The sequence below is a fragment of the Phycodurus eques genome, chromosome 12 (assembly GCF_024500275.1).
Source record: "Phycodurus eques isolate BA_2022a chromosome 12, UOR_Pequ_1.1, whole genome shotgun sequence".
Taxonomy (NCBI): domain Eukaryota; kingdom Metazoa; phylum Chordata; class Actinopteri; order Syngnathiformes; family Syngnathidae; genus Phycodurus; species Phycodurus eques.
In genome coordinates this window covers 11,157,366-11,178,759 of record NC_084536.1, presented here as the reverse complement: position 1 = coordinate 11,178,759, position 21,394 = coordinate 11,157,366, and the positions used below count along the sequence as shown (strand labels likewise).

General features: G+C 39.6%; 2 protein-coding genes across 5 annotated transcripts in view; one reads left to right on the top strand and one right to left on the bottom strand.

Annotated features, from left to right (window-relative positions):
• The window catches only part of glsb (glutaminase b), a 43,391-nt gene extending 30,361 nt beyond the window's left edge, over window positions 1-13,030 (top strand). Inside the window, exons 15-18 of one of the 4 annotated variants that reach the window (XM_061692891.1) lie at window positions 8,462-8,523; window positions 10,017-10,093; window positions 11,657-11,720; window positions 12,602-13,030. In XM_061692891.1, the coding sequence (XP_061548875.1) occupies window positions 8,462-8,523; window positions 10,017-10,093; window positions 11,657-11,720; window positions 12,602-12,749 (351 nt within the window). In that variant the 3' untranslated portion in view covers window positions 12,750-13,030. Of the gene's footprint in view, window positions 1-100; window positions 4,690-8,461; window positions 8,524-10,016; window positions 10,094-11,656; window positions 11,721-12,601 lie in introns of those variants that run through there. The other 3 variants (XM_061692892.1, XM_061692894.1, XM_061692893.1) reach the window with 3 other exon arrangements.
• A 2,658-nt stretch (window positions 13,031-15,688) lies between these two features.
• Window positions 15,689-21,394, bottom strand: part of stat4 (signal transducer and activator of transcription 4) — a 28,506-nt gene continuing 22,800 nt past the window's right edge. The window contains exons 40-46 of the mRNA XM_061691994.1: window positions 20,808-20,943; window positions 20,453-20,585; window positions 20,242-20,381; window positions 17,847-18,026; window positions 16,555-16,615; window positions 16,273-16,348; window positions 15,689-16,202 (exon numbers count right to left, since the gene is read on the bottom strand). Coding sequence (XP_061547978.1) covers window positions 16,083-16,202; window positions 16,273-16,348; window positions 16,555-16,615; window positions 17,847-18,026; window positions 20,242-20,381; window positions 20,453-20,585; window positions 20,808-20,943 — 846 coding nt within the window. The 3' untranslated portion in view covers window positions 15,689-16,082. The remainder of the gene's footprint in view (window positions 16,203-16,272; window positions 16,349-16,554; window positions 16,616-17,846; window positions 18,027-20,241; window positions 20,382-20,452; window positions 20,586-20,807; window positions 20,944-21,394) is intronic.

The following is a 21,394-nucleotide window of genomic DNA, read 5'->3' as shown; positions in this document are numbered from 1 at the left end:
ACTCTGCATACGTACATACAGTGAATTTTTTTTTGTAGATACAAATACAGTGTATTTTTCTATTCGTACACTAATTTGTTATTCATGTGAATTGACACAGCAGCAATTCTTCGGACCCATGGACTATGAGAGTCTCCAACAGGAGCTTGCTCTGAAAGCCCCCCTTTGGAAAAAAGTCTCACCCACCGAATCGCATCAGGATACCTCCACCACTGTAGTCTATAGGATGGACAAAGTCAACGAATAGTACATACGTACATACAGTGTGTTTGTGTGTGTGTGTGTGTGTGTGTGTGTGTATACACACACACACACACACATATATATATATATATATATATACACACATACAATTAATATTTATGTAAATTGGAGGAATATTTATTGCTTGTGAAGCAGTTACTGCTGTCTTTTATTTGTGATGGGGATATGTTACTCAGTTTATTTTTCCTCCCGATCCGCTAGCTGCCTTAGTGTGTATACAACCTTGTAACTTATTACATACCCTTTATACAAAGGCTACGGCTTGATTTGAAACCAAAAGTGCGTGCATGGCGTGGTGTGGCTGTGGACAGGGCTGTGGATCAGTAGGTAGAGCAGGTCGTCCAGTGACCGAAGGGCCACTGGTTCGAATCCCGGCTACGACTGTCCACATGTTCAAGTGTCCTTGGGCTAGACGGTGAACCCTAATTTGCTCCCAGTGGGCCTGGCAGCGCCCTGCATGGCAACAGTCGCCCATTGGTGTATGAATGCGTGTGTGAGTGGGTGAATGTGAGGCTTTGTAAAGCGCTTTGGGCATTGTGATGGTGTAGCTAAAGCACTATATAAGTGCAGTCCATTTACCATGTGTAGATTTGGTGCAACCAGCTTTAAGACCAGGGGTGGGCAACTTAAGGCTGAGCATTTAAATTGTCAAGGGTCCTGTAATGTTTGTTGAACTTTCTATAATTGGTAAGTTAAAATTGATTTTTTTTAAAATATATTTATTACATGACTGGTTAGTTGATTTATTGTAAGTAATATAACAAAAAGACAGTAAACATACACACACACATATATTATACATACAAACATTTAATAAATTGTCAAAACAAACAAAAAACAGATTAGTAGAATTAAACATTAATTTATTAAACAATTTGTTAATGAAATAATAAATCATAAAATTAATGAGTAAAAATAATTTTCCTTAAAATAAACTGACAGTCATTTATTACAAATAATCCAATAAATACATAAGTCAAATCAACAATTTTACATGTGCATTACTTTTTTTATGTATTAAATAAATGGTTTATGTTGCAATCATTAAATGAATTATAAATTGAAAATAAAACTAGATTTGTTTTCTTGTTTCATCCAAATGAAACTACTTTTTTTTCTTTTCTTTTTTAAGCCTGACCCATACCTTCAGTGTTCTTCCAATCTCATTTTGCCTGATGAGAAATCATACAAAATGGCTGCCCTTTTACAGTTGTGTGACAAGTTAAGTGTTTGTTAGTGTTGTCAGTCAGTGGGATTGCGCTGCAGATGTAAAACATCCTGACAGCTCCCGTTCTCAGTTTCAGGATTCGGTGTACTCCACTTGATCCTGTTCTGAACACCAAAGCTACCTACTAGCTTCGCTCGTGCTACTTTATTAGCATGAATGAATGTAAAATAGATGGACAGACTATCGATATGAAAACAGGGCATCTTGACACGTGTTGAAAAATATATTCTGCTGGGCTTGTTTGAAATATTTTTTAATGGCTTATTAAATATACCATGGGGCTAAAGAGGTGTGAGAATTTAAATTTTATTTTTTTTATTTTTTATTTTTTTATGGTTGGCGAGTCACATAGACCCGTGAACACTTTTGCTGTAACAACGAAACAAACGTACCAGGGAGGGTTCAAGCCGACGTAAATCTGTTTTCTTGGGGAATGTTGGATTTAAAAGGAACACTTGAGTCCATGTGTGCGTGTGTGTGTGTGTGTGAGGGTGGGTCTATTGTCTTCAAACGAGACTACAGGATACATAAATGACGCACGCTATATCAGATTGCTTAACAATTCAATAGGAACAAACTAATCTCTAATAAGTGACCTAAGCACAGTTAAACCCAGGCAAAGTTCTCTTAAAGCTGCTTAACTCTTGACTGCACTTTTAAAAGGGACATATTATGGAAAATTGACTTTTTAACTGGTAGTTGGGTATTAAGAATGTTTTTGCATGGTATAGTTTTGGCCACTTGCTACAGAAGTGTTTACCGACCTTTACGGAGTCGTGGTTTCTAATGTAAAATATGCATTTTACATTGGTAAAATCTTAATAACTCGTTGCAGTTAACCCACAATTACACTTTGCCATCTAATAGGCGAGCATTTAACTCATTCACTGCCTTGGACGTTTTTATTCGTCAACTGGAATCCATCCGTTTACAGCCACTGCTTAATATATTCGTCAAGTACGTTTTTCAACCAGTAGGTGTGGACGAGGGTCTCAGCCAGCTTGTCCGTGAAATTCAAGTTTGTAAACGACTAATGACTAAGATCCCTGTAGCTGGTGGTGATCCATGGCTTTGGATTTGAGGAAAGATTTTGAGTAGGAAATTAAGATTAGGGGCTGAATTTTGCCTTGTCCTGTCTATTAGGACGGTGATAAATGCCAACACGTTGGAAGTTGAACAAGTTTAGCCATCTCACTCAGTCACGGTATATATGGTATAAACAAAGTATGTGCAGTGGTAGAAGTGTGTCGTAATCACGGTGAAAAAGTGATGCATTTCATTGCGTGAATGGCGAACGCCATGTAAAAAAGCCGCACTTGAGCCATGCAGCAAGTCACTGCATGTTAGTTTTATATCTTTAAAAAAACAATTGTTTCCATTTAAAAAAAAACTCAGCAGTCTTATTTTGGAGTTTTAAGTGTCACAAAAGCAAAATAATATTATTGTCAAAGTAAATGTTCTGCTTGACATGTTTCTTTTCACCCAAAAAGTTCATTTTCTCTGCTTTTTTTGTCAGAAAGCTGTGTTTTTGCTGTACCCAACCCGTGTTCTACTGGTGATAACTAAAGAACAGGAAAAAGTTAGAAACAAACTTTTTTTTATCTGGTGAAAGAAAAGAGTCTGCTCTTTTCTTTGTGATCAGTTTGATGCTTATATACTCACAGAACACTGTAGTCTGTGGGTCTTTAAAGATCAGTCAAAATACTATAAAATGGATGGCAATATGGAGAAGTTCTATGAAAACTGCTGGCAGTCAATGAGTTAAATGTTCTGTGTGACGATCTGTTGCTGGCATGGAAAGATGAGTAAAGATATGTGTTTTGTAGTAAGCAAATAATAGTAAAATTTCCCGTGGCACACCTGATGATCTGTCACAACACACAATTGTTGCGCGGCACAGTGGTTGGGAATCACTCGTCGACACTGAGTGGAATTCGGCAGCTTGCTTCTGAAATTCTCCCGCCACATAATTTGTCTCCTTTAAGGGAAAAATCTCATTTTTAGTCGCATGTCCAGTAGTGCCTCTAGTTAAGTGTTATCCTCAAGTGTTTATAGTGTCAACTGTCACAGTGGGTCTTTAATCTCACTCTCCTGGGAACGGGAATGTCGTGAACGTCACCTCAGTGGTGCTGGTTTTTACTTGACTTCAGTTAAACGGCAATAGCTGCTGCTGCTATAGTGCAGTCATGACAATATCAGGTTGTGAGGTTTTTTGCTGATGCTTGACTGTTGTGGAAGTTTTTATGCAGCACAAATTATTCCAAAAGCCTCTGTGGACAAGTTCCATAGAACTTCGTTGGGGATGTATTAGGAATTTGTTTTGTATAATTATTGCTTGTATATAAATAGTTAGGTGTGGAACTAAATGACCAGGTCAATCTTTTATGAGCTCCCTATTTCTGAAAATGTGTCTGTGAGCGAGCCCTTCTAGATTTTGCCGGACTATAACATGGTGAGCAGCGAGCGGTGCATTTCCATGAAATAGGGCCACCCCCTAAAAACTATTGGTTTTCAATTGTAAAAATAAACAAACGCACGTGTCCATTAATTCAGGGATTCTGAAATGTTTCAGGGCCAGGTAATTATAACACCAATTAAACATAACTTGCTTGATAAATGAATCAGCAGACTGACTGTCTGTTCGTGAACTACTGTTGTTTTCCTCTCATTTGCATGGCTAAACCTCCAATTGGCCAACTCATTGCAACCAATCAGCATTGATGATTCAAAAGCAAATCACTGTCACCAATGAGATGCTTCTCAATTATTATTATTTTGCTTGTGGACTTGTCACTGTCACTGTTTGCATGCTCATTTTTTTGTATGATAAATGACTATGTGAAATCACCTCATTGTAATGTACATCATTATTTTTTGTTTATTTGTGTCTGGGGACATTATTACATGTATGAACATTAAGTGTGACATTGGAAATGTAAGGTTTTGAAAGTAATGATAATTGTTTTTAAAAATGTGATAAAAAATAAGAAATTGTTAACTATTGAACCCTACATTTCCAAGTTGAGCATGGTTATTTTTTTTGTCTTTGGATTTCTTTTCTCTGTCAACATGAGTGTAACGCTGTACATTTCATCACCATAAAAAACAATTGTTAACTGTTCCATCACGTTTGTTTCTTTCACTGTGATAGTATATATGTGGTGTTGTAAAAATCCAATAAAGCACTCCTAGCTGTTCATCCTGACATTTTTAGACTTGTCTTGGGTAGCTGATTAATTAGATGTGTTTTCCATGGTCATCGAAATGAGTGGAAAATTCACAGTCCTGTTGCAGTTTTTGTTAGCGGACAGTACACACTTGGACAGGGGACAGACAGAGACGAGAGAACAAACAGCAATAATAAATGACAACAATGCCCGCAAACATGTTTTTTGGAGACGAAGGGGGGCGCAAGATAGCAACGCCTGCTGGTATTTTGTTTGAGCGGAAACAAGAGGGACAGCAAAAACCAAATGACAAAAGTAACACCTGCTAACGTAGTTAGAAAGGGAGCAGACAGAGAGAATAAACAGCAGTACCAAAAGGATAAAAAAAAAAAAAGAGCAACAACACTTGCTAATATGTGGTTTCAGGGCCACTGAGAGAAGAAAAAAAAAACGACAACAATAGCGACCACAACATGTTGGTACTTGGTTTGAGAAGGGATGGACACCAAAAAGAATATCAAGACAACAAGAATAGCAACTGAAGCATCCTTTAGTATGTTGTTTGAGCGGTAACAGACAGAGAAGAGGAAGAACAAACAGCAATAGCAATGGACAACAATGACTGCTAACTTGTAGTTTTTGCAGGGGACTGAAAGGGGAGGGAAAAAGCGACAACTGTCGCGGTAACACTTTGGAGCGTGTATTTGGAACGGTGACACAAAAGAGAACAAACAGCAAAAGCAAACGACAACAACTGCAATGCCTGGTAATACAGTGGGAATCTTATTGATTTATATATATATATATATATATAAGCAATCGCTCAGTCAATTATTTTTCTCGTGGGTTCTGAGCATAAATTTGAGATACGAGCACTGGATGGTGGCTGAAAACTACGAAATATGCAGCTGTTGCCCGATAGTGAAAAAATCTTAAAAAAAAATCTTAAAGCTATTTATTCCCAGTTGAAGTTTACGGTAAAAGTAAACCTAAAACAGCAAGTCACTGATGGTGTAGTGGTACACCTGCCTGACTTTGGTACGCGCAGCGTGGGTTCAGTTCCCACTCAGTGGCGGTGTGAATGCGAGTGCGAATGGTTGTCCGTGTCTATATGTGTCCTGCGACTGACTGGTGACCAGTTCAGGGTGTAGTCCACCATTTGCCCGAAGTCAGCTGGGATAGGCCCCGCGACCCTAACCAGGATAAGCGGTGCTGAAAATGGATGGATGGATAAACCTATAACAAACAAAATTACTCCTTGTATTTTTAAAACCACATAACTTGCCTTTTACGAAAGTCAGCTAGCTTAATGCTAACACACAATGCAACATGCAAAAGACTAGCTAATAAAACTAACATTGATCCATCCATTCATTGTCTTCCGCTTATCCGAGGTCGGGTTGCGGGGGCAGCAGCCTCAGCAGGGAAGCCCAGCCACTTCCACTAGCTCTTCCGAGGGGATCCCAAGGTGTTCTCAGGCAAGCCAAGAGACGTAGTCTCTCCAGCGTGTCCTGAGTCGTCCCCGGGGTCTCAGAACACCTCACCAGAGAGGCGTCCAGGAGGCATCCTAAACAGATGCCCGAGCCACCTCAACTGGCTACTCTCAATGCAGAGGAGCAGCGGATCTACTCTGAGCCCCTTCCGGATGACCGAGCTTTTCACCCTATCTGTAAGGGAGAGCCCGGATACCCTGCGGAGGAAACTCATTTCGGCCGGGATCTTGTTCTTTCGGTCACGACCCACAGCTCGTGACCATAGGTGAGGGTAGGACTGTAGATCGACCGGTACATCGAGAGCTTCGCCTTTCGGCTTAGCTCCTTCACCACAACGGACCGATACAAAGTCCGCATCACTGCAGACGCTACACCGATCCCCCTGTCGATCTCCCGTTCCATTCTTCCCTCACTCGTGAACAAGACCCCAAGATATTTGAACTCCTCCAATTGGGGAAGGATCTCTTCCCCAACCCGTAGAGGGCATTCCACTCTTTCCCGAATGAGTACCATGGTCTCAGATTTAGAGGTGCTGATTCTCACGCCAGCCGCTTCGCACTCTGGTGCGGACCACTCCAGTGAAATTTGGAGATCATGACCTGATGAAGCCAACCGAACCACATCATCTGTAAAAAGCAGAGATGCAATACTGAGACCACCAAACCGGCCCCCCTCTATGCATCGGCTGTGCCTAGAAATTCTGTCCATAAAAGTTATGAACAGAATCGGTGACAAAGGGCAGCCTTGGCGGATTCCAACCCTCACTGGAAACGAGTCCGACTTACTGCCGGCAATGCGTGCCAAACTCTGACACCAGTCGTACAGGGACCGAGCAGCCCGTATCAGGTGGTTTGGTACCCCATACTCCTGAAGCAGCCCCCACAGGACTCCACGAGGGACACAAGTCCACAAAACACATGTAGACTGGTTGGGCGAACTCCCATGCACCCTCGGGGACCTTGCCGGGCCCCATGGGTGCAGGCCTTCGAGCCCCACCTCCATGCCTGGCTCCAGAGGAGGGCCCCGGTGACCCGCGTCCTGGCAAGGGAAACCTAGATCCATTTATTTTGTTTGTCATAGGGGTTTTTGGAGCCATGCTTTGTCTGGTCCCTCACTTAGGACCTGTTTGCCATGGGTGACCCTACCAGGGGCGTGAAGGCCTGACAACTTAGCTCCTAGGGTCATTGGGACACACAAACCCCTCCACCACAATAAGGTGACGGCTCAAGGAGAGGACTAACATTGATGTTCCCATAATTATAAATCTTTAAATCTGTAATCCACAACTTTTTTTTTTTTTTTTTTATTAAAAAAATAGTCATTTTCACCCAAGCCACGACTAGAGGTGATGACACAATGCTGATTAAACCATTCAGATTCGCTAATATCTTGCTGTATTTGTCAGTATCTTATTTTTTTATATTTAGTGAATGCCCTATTCATTTCCCACGCCGGCCTGGTTGGTGGCGCACTGCAAATGATGGCACGGAAATGGCGCATGTCCTTCAAAACATAGTAACAATGTTCAAATCACAAATAAGGGCCATAACATGCGTTGCCTACGTCATACTTAAGTTGAAAGTTACATACTGTACCTTTAAACAACTCATGTTTGAACACAAACAGTAGCAACACATGTAGACAGACAATCAACAATATTCACAATATTCGTTTATTCTTTATCCTCAGTGAAAAACGACTGATATTACTGCAGTCGAGTTGCCATAGTCTTCTGTATTTCATCACCAAACCTACGATCTTTGTATTGTACAGCCCTCAAGTGGCCAAAGAGTGCTCACCCGAATGAGCAGCACTCATTGCATTCAATTTAACAGTTATTTTTGTATGTTTTCATAAAGTATAATATTGTAGATTGCTATTTTTCTTATTAAAAAAACGCCACAACATTTTTTGTTGGCGTTTTACGGGGGGGCTGGAATGGAGTCATGGCATTTCAATGGGGAAATATGAAATGTTTTGAGTTACAGGCGTGGCCATGGTGAATGATGAATTAAACTTGTAAGTCAAGGCACCACCATATTTGGTTTTTAGAGGGGACAGAGGACACAACGCAAGAACAACACATCTAGTATGCAGCTGCAGAGGGGACAGACAAGAGAAGAGAGGCAACAAACACAAGGAAAAAGCAATGACAAGACAGCAATAGCATTAGCAAGAACTTCCCAGTACATAAGAAAAAGTAATCATCATTTTTGAAGAGCTTATAACAACTTTTCTAGCTTCCTAATAGGGACACAAGTGAAGAAGGTCCTAAAATGACCAATTGCGACTGTGGTTTGTGTCTTCAGGTCAAGTCTGTCATTAACTTGCTGTTTGCCGCCTACACAGGAGATGTCTCCGCGCTGAGGAGGTGAACCACAGTGCACACACACATGCTTCCTTTTTTAAATCATTCCGTTATGTGGGTCAAATTTGCATGCATGTTGCATGTTTTAAAGTTTCATTCTCTAAATTTTAAAAATTTGACCCGCTATGGTACTACAGTGGCTCCACCTACCAGAGATAAATTCCTTGTGTTTTTTTAAACATACTTAGCCAATAAAGGTGATTCTGATTCTGGAGGTTGAGTAAATCCAGATTTTATAACCCCCTTGGTCAAATTGACCCGCATTGGCTGACATTTAAAAAATGTAGATGTTCAAACCGGGCGGCACGGTGGCCGACTGGTTAGAGCGTCAGCCTCACAGTTCTGAGGTGCGGGGTTCAATCCCCGTCCCCACCTGTGTGGAGTTTGCATGTTCTCCCCGTGCCTGCGTAGGTTTTCTCCGGGCACTCTGGTTTCCTCCCACATCCCAAAAACAAGCATTAATTGGAGACTCTAAATTGCCCGTAGGTGTGACTGTGACTGTGAGTGCGAATGGTTGTTTGTTTCTATGTGCCCTGCGATTGGCTGGCAACCAGTTCTGGGTGTACCCCGCCTCCTGCCCGATGACAGCTGGGATAGGCTCCGGCACGCCCGCGACCCTAGTGAGGAGAAGCGACTCAGAAAATGGATGGATGGATGTTCAAACCTCTAGGTCAATTTAAACTACATAATAAGAAGAAGAAGAAGGAAAAAAAAAAGATGTTAAAACTCTATGGATCAAATTTCTGCGCATATATTACTGTTTACATTTTTTTAAATTTCATTATTTATTAAATTCATTTATTTTATAAATATTTTTTTATTTTCAAACATGAAAATAATTTAACATTTTATCATTGAATTTTATTGCAGCTTTTCATAGCTATACTTAAAACCATGCAGGTCAAATTGACACACGGGTTTAATACAAAATTATATATTTTTGCCTTTTATTTTGTTTATTTATTTTTTAAATTTACATACAGTACTCCTGTCCATACATGCTATTCATTCATTCATTCATCTTCCATTCCGCTTTATCCTCGCTAGGGTCGCGGGCGTACTGGAGCCTATCCCAGCAATCGTCAGCGGGGTACACCCTGAACTGGTCGCCAGCCAATCGCAGGGCACATATAATCATACAACCATTAACACACACAGTCAGACCTATGGGCAATTTAGAGTTTTCAATCAACCTACCACGCATGTATTTGGGATGTGGGAGGAAACCGGAGAAAACCCACGCAGGCGGGGCCGGGATTTGAACCCCGGTCCTCAGAACTGTGAGGCAGATGTGCTAACCAGCTGCCCACACATGCGATATTAAATTAATTAACCTGGAAGTGAAAAGTCCCGATGGGAATATCAAAATGTATACTGTAAGTGGACAATTTCTTTTCAAATCCTATCCACTCATTCCTGTTATATGTCATACACATGCACCTCATTTCAGCCCATATGCCAGAAGAGGAGGGTTAAACAAACATATTTGTGTGCAGGTTTGCCTTGTCATCTATGGACATGGAGCAGAGGGACTACGATTCCAGAACAGCCCTCCATGTGGCGGCAGCTGAGGGTAGCGTGCCCAAATCTAACTTATTATTTTCATTATTTTTTAATGTTTTGTTGCCTTAAGCAACATCGAAATGTATGCAACAACCCATTTGACACCGGAGAAAGGAACTAACATTGACAGACCAGTGGAGCGCAGTCCTCAATTAAGATACCAAAACCAATGAAATGCAAGCAAGACACATGCCTTTCAAATGTTTAACAAAAGGTTAAGTGCTAATAACATGAACTACCGTTTTTGCTAAATACAATCAACTATCAAATTCAACAACAAACAAAGCCGAAAGTCGCCAATTGCGGAGGAGCATCGGAAGCCATACATTTGCATACAGAAAAACGTATTACTCAATTTAGAATTCTGGCATTTTGCCAGCAGAAGACTATATTTACTGTATACTATTTAATTTGTAACCGAGCCGTCCATCGGGGGTGAAAGATTTTAGACTAGCCAAGTCAATCCTCAGACTTAGCGTAATTTCTCATGTATAATGCACATTTTTTCTCCCCCAAAAATTTTCAAAAGTCATTAGTGCGCATTATGCATGGGAATAGATGGAAAAATGGTAGTTTAATTGACAACTCTAAATTGCCCGTAGGTGTGAATGTGAGTGCAAATGGTTGTTTGTTTATATGTGCCCTGCGATTGGCTGGCAACCAGTTCAGGGTGTACCCCGCCTCCTGCCCGATGACAGCTGGGATAGGCTCCAGCACGCCCGCGACCCTAGTGAGGAGAAGCGGCTCAGAAAATGGATGGATGGATGGATTTTATAAATATATGCCGCCATCTAGTGGTTATGAAAAAGCTGTACACTTTCACTCCAAAATGCCACCGCCACCTAGATGTTATGAGAAAGGTGTACACTTTCATTCTAATGTGCCACCGCCACCTAGTGGTTATAAAAAAGGTGTAGCCTACACTTTCATTCCAATATGACAGGGGTACAACTACATATATGTACAGTTGTGCTCATAAGTTTCCATACCCTGGCAGAATTTGTGAAATATTGTTGTTTTATTATTTTATTTTTTTTAAATATGACTGAACAACAACAACCATCATTCATTTCTTTGTGGTTATGTTTTTTTTTTTTTAATGATAGTCCTTTTCTGAAATGCTTGACTGTTTCATTAGAATCCCAATAAAATAAAATTAAATATGTTTCGCCTGGTCCTTCGTTTTCTTTAAAGAATTGTACCCATCTTACAAATTCTGCCTGGGTAATCGAACATATGAGCACAACTGTGTGTTTTCTAATTTAATAAATAAAAGTAGGGCTGTGAATTTCAAAATAAGAGCAAGTAAATTTAAAAAAGTATTACGTGTTCAAATAAAGTGCTTCAGAATAATGATTTTTTAAAAAGTAACAAAATACAGATGTTTTGATCAGACGGGTACAAGCAAAATCATGCAATGTAAAAATGCATTGTACATAGGTAGAAGGGTTTTCCAGAATTTTTAGGTCAACTTTGGCGGTGTGTATTATACATGGGTATTATACACGAGAGATTACGATAAACCCCCTAGAGAATGCAGTTTAAATGGCTGTGACTGAAATTGTGCTTCCAGGTCACACAGAGGTTGCGCGTTTCCTGCTGGAGGCCTGTAAGGTCAACCCGGTCCCCAGAGACAGGTGGGTGACTGATGGGATACGCTCTATGTGCCACGGCTTGTATTGGGAAAAATATTATGCAAAAAAAAAAATAAAAAATAAAAAATTCAAGCACTTAAATGAGGTCTTTCTAAAATGAAAATAAACTGCACAAAGAAAATAAAAAACAAAAACACTGGACCTGTTTCAGCAATTAAATGCTGTAAATGAAAATATTTGTATTTGGGTTTGTGTGTAATGTAATGTAATATCTCTGTCATTTTTGTAAGCATATCAATTGGCTCAATTGACTTCGGAGCCGCGTTGCAAACTTGCTGGGGGGCAAACTTTTTCTGTCCCCGACTGCAGTTGAGAGCCAGTTTGAGAAGCTTTATGGCTGTCACTCTGCTCCTACGCACAGTACAATTTATGTTATCCATGGCAATTTTCTTGAAACAAGATGTTTTTGACAAACCACACAACTACCACCATTAATGAAAACACCGAACTCCTCGAACAGGTGTTGGCGCAAAGCTCGATTCAGCAGATGCTTCAAAGAGTGATAAATCTTTCCCAGAACCGACTTCAGGCTGTTCAAAGGCTTCAAGCTGAAGATTACGATGGTCAATATGACATCAATATGATGGTCAAAAAGTCCTGAAGGGCTCTCGTATGTCTGAATTATATATGTGTATATATATATATATATATATATATATATATATATATATATATATGTGCCCTACGATTGTCCGGTGTGTACCCCGCCTCTCACCGAAACTCTGCTGAGATAGACTCCAACTCACCTGTGACCCTAATAAGGACATGCGCGATTGAAAATGGATGAATGTTTTGTTTGTTTTTTGCTTTCCAAGCATTTAACATTACAGTGCTTAACAAATGTACTGCACTGCTGTGTACAGGTGGGGTAACACGCCGATGGACGAGGCCGTGCACTTCGGCCACCATGACGTGGTGGCCATCCTGCAGCCGCACAGCGACAAAGAGCGGCCGGCCGACGACTCCGGCGACAAGGAGAGCGCAGAGAAGAGTTTGGACAGTCTGCTGTAGGAGGGCCAGTCAGTTTTGCCTCTGGTTTGGACGCTTCACTTTCAGGCTGCATATTGCCGTGTGAGTGGACGTTATACATTACCTTTAGTATGTAAAGAAGCGTATAAAACCTGAATATGTCATCTATTATTGCTGTTGGAATTGTTCTGTGTTTTTGGTGTGTTGAGCGTTTTCTCACTGTGGTCATTGCTGTGCGTGAAAACGGAAATGTTGATGAATTGTATTACCGTTGCATATTTGTTGAGAAGTTTATTGGAATTTTGAAGAGTGGTTTTGTCAGGATGAGGTTTTTTTTTTTTTATAGAGCATTCTACCTATTTATCAACTCACACGAAGAAGAATGTATTTGAAATATATTTTTCGGTATGACTTGAAGAGCTCTTTTCCAAAACAAAATAAAAGCAGAAAAAAACAAACAAACAAAAAACAACTAATGCCAGTCATCGTATATAATTTTAACTTATGTTAACTCAATTAACTTTATTCAGACTAAAATAAAATTGTTTACAAAATTTGGGTAAATAATTTTTCTAAATGGATTTATGGCGTTTTGGAAAAGAACTCCACTTGCAATAGACGCTGAAGTGACTTTTTATGATGATGTACAACTAAGATGTTAGATGGATTTATTTTTTCGACGACTGATTATTTCTGTTTTCGTGAAGTGTCATTTGAAAAGAAATGTAAAATGGCCGCCATTTCATCCCAAGGTAAATCGGCAAGCACAATAACCCGCAACTTGACACATTCCATTTTCGCAGTAAACGAGCATACTGGAAGTCACATCTTTGTGGTTGTAAAAAAACTTAGCACGAAAGTTTCCAAAATGCTAATCCCGGTATTCTGTGGTTATTTTACAAATGTTCCAAAAATGTAAACCCCACAGAATTCCTTTTAATTTGCAGATCAAATTGACCAGTTCAAAAAAGTTATATATATATATATATATATATATATATATGGTTGCTTAAGATACAAATTTAATTTGTTCTGTGACCATGCTCATATCGCAAATAATTTTTCCCCATTGAAATGATGAAAATGTAACTAATCCATTCCAGGCCCCGCCCCCCAAATGATTTTATAAGAAAAATTGCACTCAACAGGATTGTACTGTATAAAAACACGGTAATAACATTTGCTCTCCACAAAATTAAAAATGCGAGCACAAAACACAACTGTACCTAATGTATTGTCCTTCGTGTTGTATTTCTCTGGGGTCTACTGGTGGTTTGCAAACCAGCTTAATGGAGCATTAGTGAAACCGATTGATATGGTCTTTCCACTGCAAAGGAAGCCAATATGAATTGACGGTGGCTTGATCTTGTGAAGTTTGCTGACACGCACGCACGCACTCATATCATATCATATATATAAATATATATATTTATTCATATTGGCTTCATATTCATATTTATTCATATTGGCTTCCTTTATATATATGCCCGCAGTTAGCTGGGATAGGCTCCAGCATACCTGCAACTCTAGTGAGGATAAGCGGTGTAGAAATTTTTTACTTAAGTGAGTACAGTGTTCGCTCGCTATATCGCGTCTCACCGATTGCGAATTCAGTGCATTGCGGACTTGGTTTTTCATATTGCACATAATTCACAGTACTACTGTGAATTACTATATATTTAAGAGTTTATATGGGGTTCATACAGAAAGTGTTTATAAGAGGATATAAGAGGTTAATACGAGCGTGGGGAAGAATATTAAAAGAGTCTAGGGAGGTTCATACAGCTTTAAAATACGTATCAATAATACCAAAAATATGTGGTTGCTACTTTGGGGATTTCATCTATTGCGGAGGTGGTCCGGAACCTAACCCCAGCGATAAACGAGGGATTACTGTCGCTGATTTTTTTTCGACAGTTATCATTCAAAAGTTCAATTGTTTCAAAGAAGAAAAGAAAAAAAGAAAAAAAAAAAGAAAAAAAGGTTAAGGAATATTGTTGACACTTTTTAGAGCAAAAAATGTCATCAGTTATGTCCCCTAAATGTTCTAATTAAGTTTCATGATTTGCAACATATTTTCTGAAGAGGCTAATTACATTACATTTTTTTATATATAGGATTCTTCTTCCTAATATGCCGTTCCCATGAAAAACTAATGTAAATGCATCTTAGTCTTAAAGAGGTTTTTTTTTTTTTTTACTGCATTCACAAAATAGCAGACAGCAAAATAGATGTATTTCTATGGTATGTATGAATTTGTAAAAGTGTCCGAATAATTAGGTCTTTACCGTTATTATGATTGTAAGAGTGTTTCATGCACTTGTATCTGCAGAGTTTGAAGGGCAACGAATGTAAATTGTGCAACTCGTGCTTGGTATCAAGTTGTTTATGTCTTTACCGTTATGCAAGTAATTAATGTATTTCAGTGGGCCACCATCATATGCGCAGTCAGTGGGTTTTATCAACAAGGCTGTGCCAAAATTGAAGTTGTTATAATTGTTTGATTTTTTTTTAAGTTATTGAATTTACTATTTTGGTGTAACATTTTAAATAATCAATAACTTTATAAAAATAGGACTTTAAGTGTGGCTGTTTCAGCATGGGAGACAAATATTTTCTCATATAAAACCAAGGCGTTATTAATCAAATTATATGAAATTTACCCCTTTGGTCGTTCTTTATTACTAATCATTCGTAATATAGGTGTGACCAGCAGCGTTACTTACGTATTACAAGAACTGCCGTCAAAGATTGGTCATATAATATAAGACTTGTTACCATGACGACTAGAGGTGGCTACTTTTCAAGGCCAGTCTAAAAAAAAAAAGGGTGCGGATGTACAGTAATACAGACAGCCCTGCTGCGATTAGCGAAAAACCACACGGGATATTGACGACCCTCTGAAAATGATTCTTCATTGCCTACATTAAGAGTTTCAACTGTAGCCCTATATGACCCCAAAACACTTCATCATTTCAAACTCATCTTAAAACTTTATCTTTAAAAAAAAATGGTTTACAGAGGATATGGTTAGAAAAAAATGCACATACACTTATGACGCCATAATTTCTGCTAATGACCCGGGCTAAACTTAGGTCTCCCCCAAACATACAAAGCTCGTCTTTCGATTGAGATGCATCACATCAACATACTTCTTTGACACCAATGACTTATTTCTTATTATACAGAACTTCAGTGGCATCTTGTGGTATTTTAGACATTACAGAAAGCGCCCAAAACCAAAAAGGCAAGTGAACTGTGACTAGGCGGGGATACACGGTATTTTCACCTGTGGAAGCAGCACTCAAGTCGCCTGCGAATGACTGGATCCAGGCATGTGGTGCATGCAGCGAACACATCACCAAATGCCCAATCCTATTCGTAAATATCTTGCTTCAAATCTTTTCCGATGGAGCTGAAGTCACAAACTTGATATTGCTCGGATAAGGGCAGGTCAGGGAAATTCAAAATCTCCAACTCTTGGCAATTGTAGTCCTGTGGGAAGACAAACAGAATGAGATTATTTACAATCTTAAAAAAGGGGATGTAGGGAAGTCAAACTCACATCCGTGCCAGCCATTGAGGGGAACATGTCCATCATGGGCATTTGTGGTGGTGGAGAAGGGGGAGGCGTTGGCATACTGGGGGAAAAAAGAAACAGCAACATTTCCACAAAGAAATTCAGCTTTTTTTTTTTAATTTTTTTTTTTTTATGTTAAAGGCTACGGTAGGTTTCTGTGAACGTCCGTCAATTAACATAGAACCACGTCTGTCTGTACACTCACATATAAAAAAAAAGACAACGTAAATATATACAGGATATACTGATATACTATATCATACGTACTCTGTCACATTGATAGGTTTTCGTTGCAAATAACCAGGATCGGGCTTAGGTGCCACCTTACCTGCACAGATAAGACATTTACATACATTTTGTACACATTAATACACTACAGTACACAACTCACAAAAAGTTAGGAATATTGCCCTTTGGGGTGAAGTTTCAGGATCAACCCAAAATGTACGCTAACCTTTACACATGACCTTCTCCAAACTGTTGAAGTGACATGTCCAATTGTTTCTGTACTTTTTGCACAACTTGCTGTTCTCTAACATGGAGATGAACAGCGAAATTCACAACCCGTGTTTGATCCATAACCATTTCTAAGGACGTCCACCGTTATGCCTTTCTGTGACTCTTCCAGTCCCTCTGTATCTCGGTTGCCCGCACCTGATGACACTCTGTGACACTCTAAGCTCAGTGGCCACCACTTCCTGTTTGATGGTGAGCTACTGTTGCGCAATTGTCAGGCGCCGTCATGGTCTTATGTCAAAATATGAACAGCATGATGTAGAGGACTCTTAAATAAATATCATTTCTAATTGAACCAGGAAACACATTGGTCCATTTAGGGGTCAAACACCTGTTATGAATGTTGTGTTAGAGGACAGAAAGAGGACCACAAAGTACTGAAACAAGAGGTGCAACAATTAATCAATTAATTGATACCTGATCGATCATCGCGTTAATCGACAGCCTAATCGATTCATCATTTAGAGCTCGTTTAACTTAAAATCGTCCAAATCCTCAAAATTTCAACCTCTTAACAGTGAATATTATCAGATTCCTGTAGGCCTCCATGAAAGTGGACTGATTCTCTTGGTGTTGAATCAAAATAAGACATTTGAAAACATCTGCTTTTACTTTGAAAAACAATGATCAATATTTTGCCTATTTTCTGACGAGTTACAGACCAAACCAGTAACTGAATCATAATCAGTTAATGTTTTTGCATTTTCTGCATTGTTCATCTGAAATAATGTCCTGCTTCTGAATAGAAGGGGTGGAAATAAAAAATATATTTCTTTAATCCGATTCATTGCAGGGGGAAAAAAATAAAATAAAAAAAATAAAAATCAACAGCTTAATCGTTTATTAAAATAATCGTTAGTAGCAGCCTTAACTGAAACACTGAACAGTTGAACATTCAAGTTTTGAGCGGTTCAAATTAAGTTCACCTGAAAAGGTTTTTAAGGGTCATGCTGAGATTTCACCCCAAAGCCCAACATCCCAAACACTGGTTTCAAATGAGCTACAAACATGTTTACTAAGCAGAATGAGATCATTGCGCATACCAGAGCGGGTGTAGTAGCGTCTGAAAGCAGCGTCTTTGTCCACCTCCGGGTAAAGATAGAGCAGAGGATTCCTTCGGATGTTGCCCTGAACTCTGGGGTTGAAGTCGTAAATCATGTCGGGCATCGGAGTGTTTGCCAGCTCCGTTTTAGTGTAGGGCTCAATCGAGTGCACTTGTGCCTCTGAAGATACAGACGGTAACTTTTAGCTGGCGAGTTAAGGAGCTAAACAGCTCGCTTCACCGACTCCAAACTGATGAAATGTCAGAGCTTCTGAGTAGTTGACTACAGCGAACGGCAACGAATATTTGATTTACAGGTGAACGGCTCGTCTTCAGCGGACCAATCACACAGAAGCTGGGTTTACAAGAACGTCACGTCATCGATCAAGGTGGAGGTCCGTCGTCTATTCAGCACAGCAGTTTGGATCGTTTTTTTACACATTTATATAAAAAAATAAAAATGCTTCACAAAAACAACTTATAAGTACTTGAGAACAAGATCTCCATCATATTTACGCTGTGCGTGAATGAGGACGTCACCGCGCATTTACATCGAGACGAAGCATGCGCTCAGAGAGCTATTCTGAATGACAGTATACATGGAGAAACATTTACTTTTGATCGGTTTGGCAAAAGGAATATTCCACCCCTGTGAAACCGAATGGATTTGGCTTGTTTATTCTGATTGAGGGTTTATGTGGAGCATTTTCATTCGGTTTGGGCTTCTAAACCGATTACAATCGGAATGGAAGGCTCCATGTAAACCAGGCTAGTCTTGCAGCTCTTTATTCTTTATTGTACACCCAGGGGGATCCAGATCACAGAATAAAGAAAAATAATTGAATAGAGAAACAAGAAGGGAAATTATAATAATAAAAATAATGATTTAAAAGCGGCTCTTATTTTTTATGATTTCAGAGGAATTTAAAAAAAACAGCAATATCATCATATATCGTGATAGTTGTTGGAATTTTTTTTTTTTTTTTTTTAAATCGTGACACGCTTAGGTATCGCTATCGGTCCTGAAATACCGTGCCATTCAAAAGTATTTGCACCTTTTTCAAATTCTTATTTTTTGTTTTCCATAGGTTCCTTACTTTGTTTAAAATCATCAAAAAATTAATATCAAAGATAAGCCAAGTAAACATAAAATGCAGTTTTTATTTATTATGAAATATATATATATATATATATATATATATATATATATATATATATTCAAAGCTATCTGGCCCTGTGTGAAAAATAATTTCCCCCTAAACCTAATAATTTGTTGGGTCATCCTCAGCAGCAACCACTGAAATCAGCTGTTTTCTATGACTGGCAATGAGTCTTTCACATCACTGTGGAGATATTTTGGCCCACTCTTCCTTGCAGAATTGTTTGAATTCAGGAACACTGGAGAATTTTTTTTTTTTAGCATGGACTGTCTTTTTAGTCTTGCCAGAGCATTTCAATCAGATTCAAGGTCGGACTTTGATTAGGCCAATCCGAAACCTTCATTTTTAAAATTACATTATTTTTTTCAAAGGCCATTCAGAAGTTGACTTGCTGGTGTGTTTTGGACCGTTTTCCTGCTGCAGAACGCGCTTCAGCTTGAGGTCACAAACTGATGGCCGAACATTCTCCTTCAGGATTTTCTGGTAAAGTGCAGAATTGACGGTTCAAATCACAGCAAGTTGTCCAGGTCCCGTAGGAGCAAAGCAGCCCCAGACCATCAGACTACCACCATGCTTGATTGTTGGTATGATGTTCTTTCTTTGAAATGTTGTGCTACATTTTCGGCAGATGTAACGAGACACACACCTTCCATTGCATTTTGTTTACATGGGTTATCTTTGTCTGATATTTACATTTGTTTGATGATCTAAAGCAAATTGGGGAAACTATCCCCCCCCCAAAAAAAATAAGAATTTGAGAAGGGGGCAAGTCCCTTTTTATAGCACTGGAACACATCGGTCTAAGCTCCATCCTCAAAACAGATTTCAATAAGGCTAAAAAAAAAAAGAGTGTGGAAAAGTAGGTGGTAGTTCTTGGGGTACTCTAACCAATTTAGTATTTTTACCTTTTTTAAGACAGTTCTTGTAATACACAGGTAACACCGTTGTTCACCTACATAACAAATGGGGTTTAATAATAATGAAAGACCGATAGCATATAGTGGTCTTGTATACGATTGTATGGAGCAGTGATTTCCAACTACTGTGCATTTGAGATTGTCAGGCATGATGCGGTAAATGATTTAATTTCACTTAATGGGTCCCAAAATTATTATTTACTCACTACAAATAATCTTTGTTCATCTAGCTATGCCACCGACAGGTGGTACCATTAAATACGCTTCCACTAGATGGCAGAAGGTACATCAATAACCTGTGCATCCACCAATGGCGTACCTCCATTATAGTGTTCCACCCAGCTGAAGGAGATGGCACCATCTTGGTTGCTTTCACTGAAGCGGAGCAAGAAGGTGCCCGTCTTTTTTTCCTGTAACAGCTCCTTAATTTTCTCTCGGCTCACAAAGCCCATGATGGACCTAAAACAAAAAAACCCACTTGGAGATATTGATAAGTTGGCTGATTGACTGTTTGTAGTGAGATGGTTTACCCGTCGCGCCACAGGTCCACCAAGTGCTTTTTGATCAGATCCAGAATTCCGTCCAGCCAGAGCCACACATTTCCATTTTTTTTACAACCGGCCCTGGAAAACGAGTTCCACTTGACAAAACCGATGGGATCCTCTGTGGAGAAAGTAGCGACGTTCCATCATTTCAGACAAATTAACACCAATAGGCAGACTGGTGGGACTAGTGGTTGGTGGTCGTCTGTCTCTAAATGTGCTTTATGATTGACTGGTAACCAGTCCAAGTTTTACCCTGCCTCTCACCCAAAGTCAGCTGCGATAGCCTCCGCAATTACAGATCTGTTTTGTGGTGGTCTTATAGTGGTCTTGTGTCTCTTACCAACAATTTTGCCTCTGAGCATGGTGAGTTGGTTTTCGTCAAGCGGTCGTTTTCCGATGGACAAAAATTGCCAGCTCAGAAGCTGGGACAGGTGTGGCCAGGACAGCGGAGGAGGGTCGGAAAATAGCGACAGGTTCTGAACACAACAAAAACATACAACAGTTTGACATGCTTTTTCGACAAAATGACCTGAATCTTAGCAGAAACGCCAGACTCCAATAATTCAGTTGAATTGGTCCACTAACTCGAGTTTAGCGCACTCTGATGATTCGGTTGTATCAGTTCCAATTAGCAGAATCAGCGTAAACACAACCGACTCAGTGTGGTGGTGTTTGTGGGTCTGATGTGAGATGCTGGCAAGCCACCAGTCTAGTGCTCAGAGGTCTTGAGGAGGAACAGAAAGGGTCCGGCCATCTCGTGTCAAACAGCTGCTTACAGGTCGAAATCAAAATGGTGCTTCCGTTTTCTCCCCCAACATCAACTGATAAGGGCACGAAATATTTGGCCGTACATTAAGCAAATTAAGGATGGAACCGGGTGTTTCTGTTGGGTGTTTACCAAATATGGTGTGCAATCTGAACGAACAA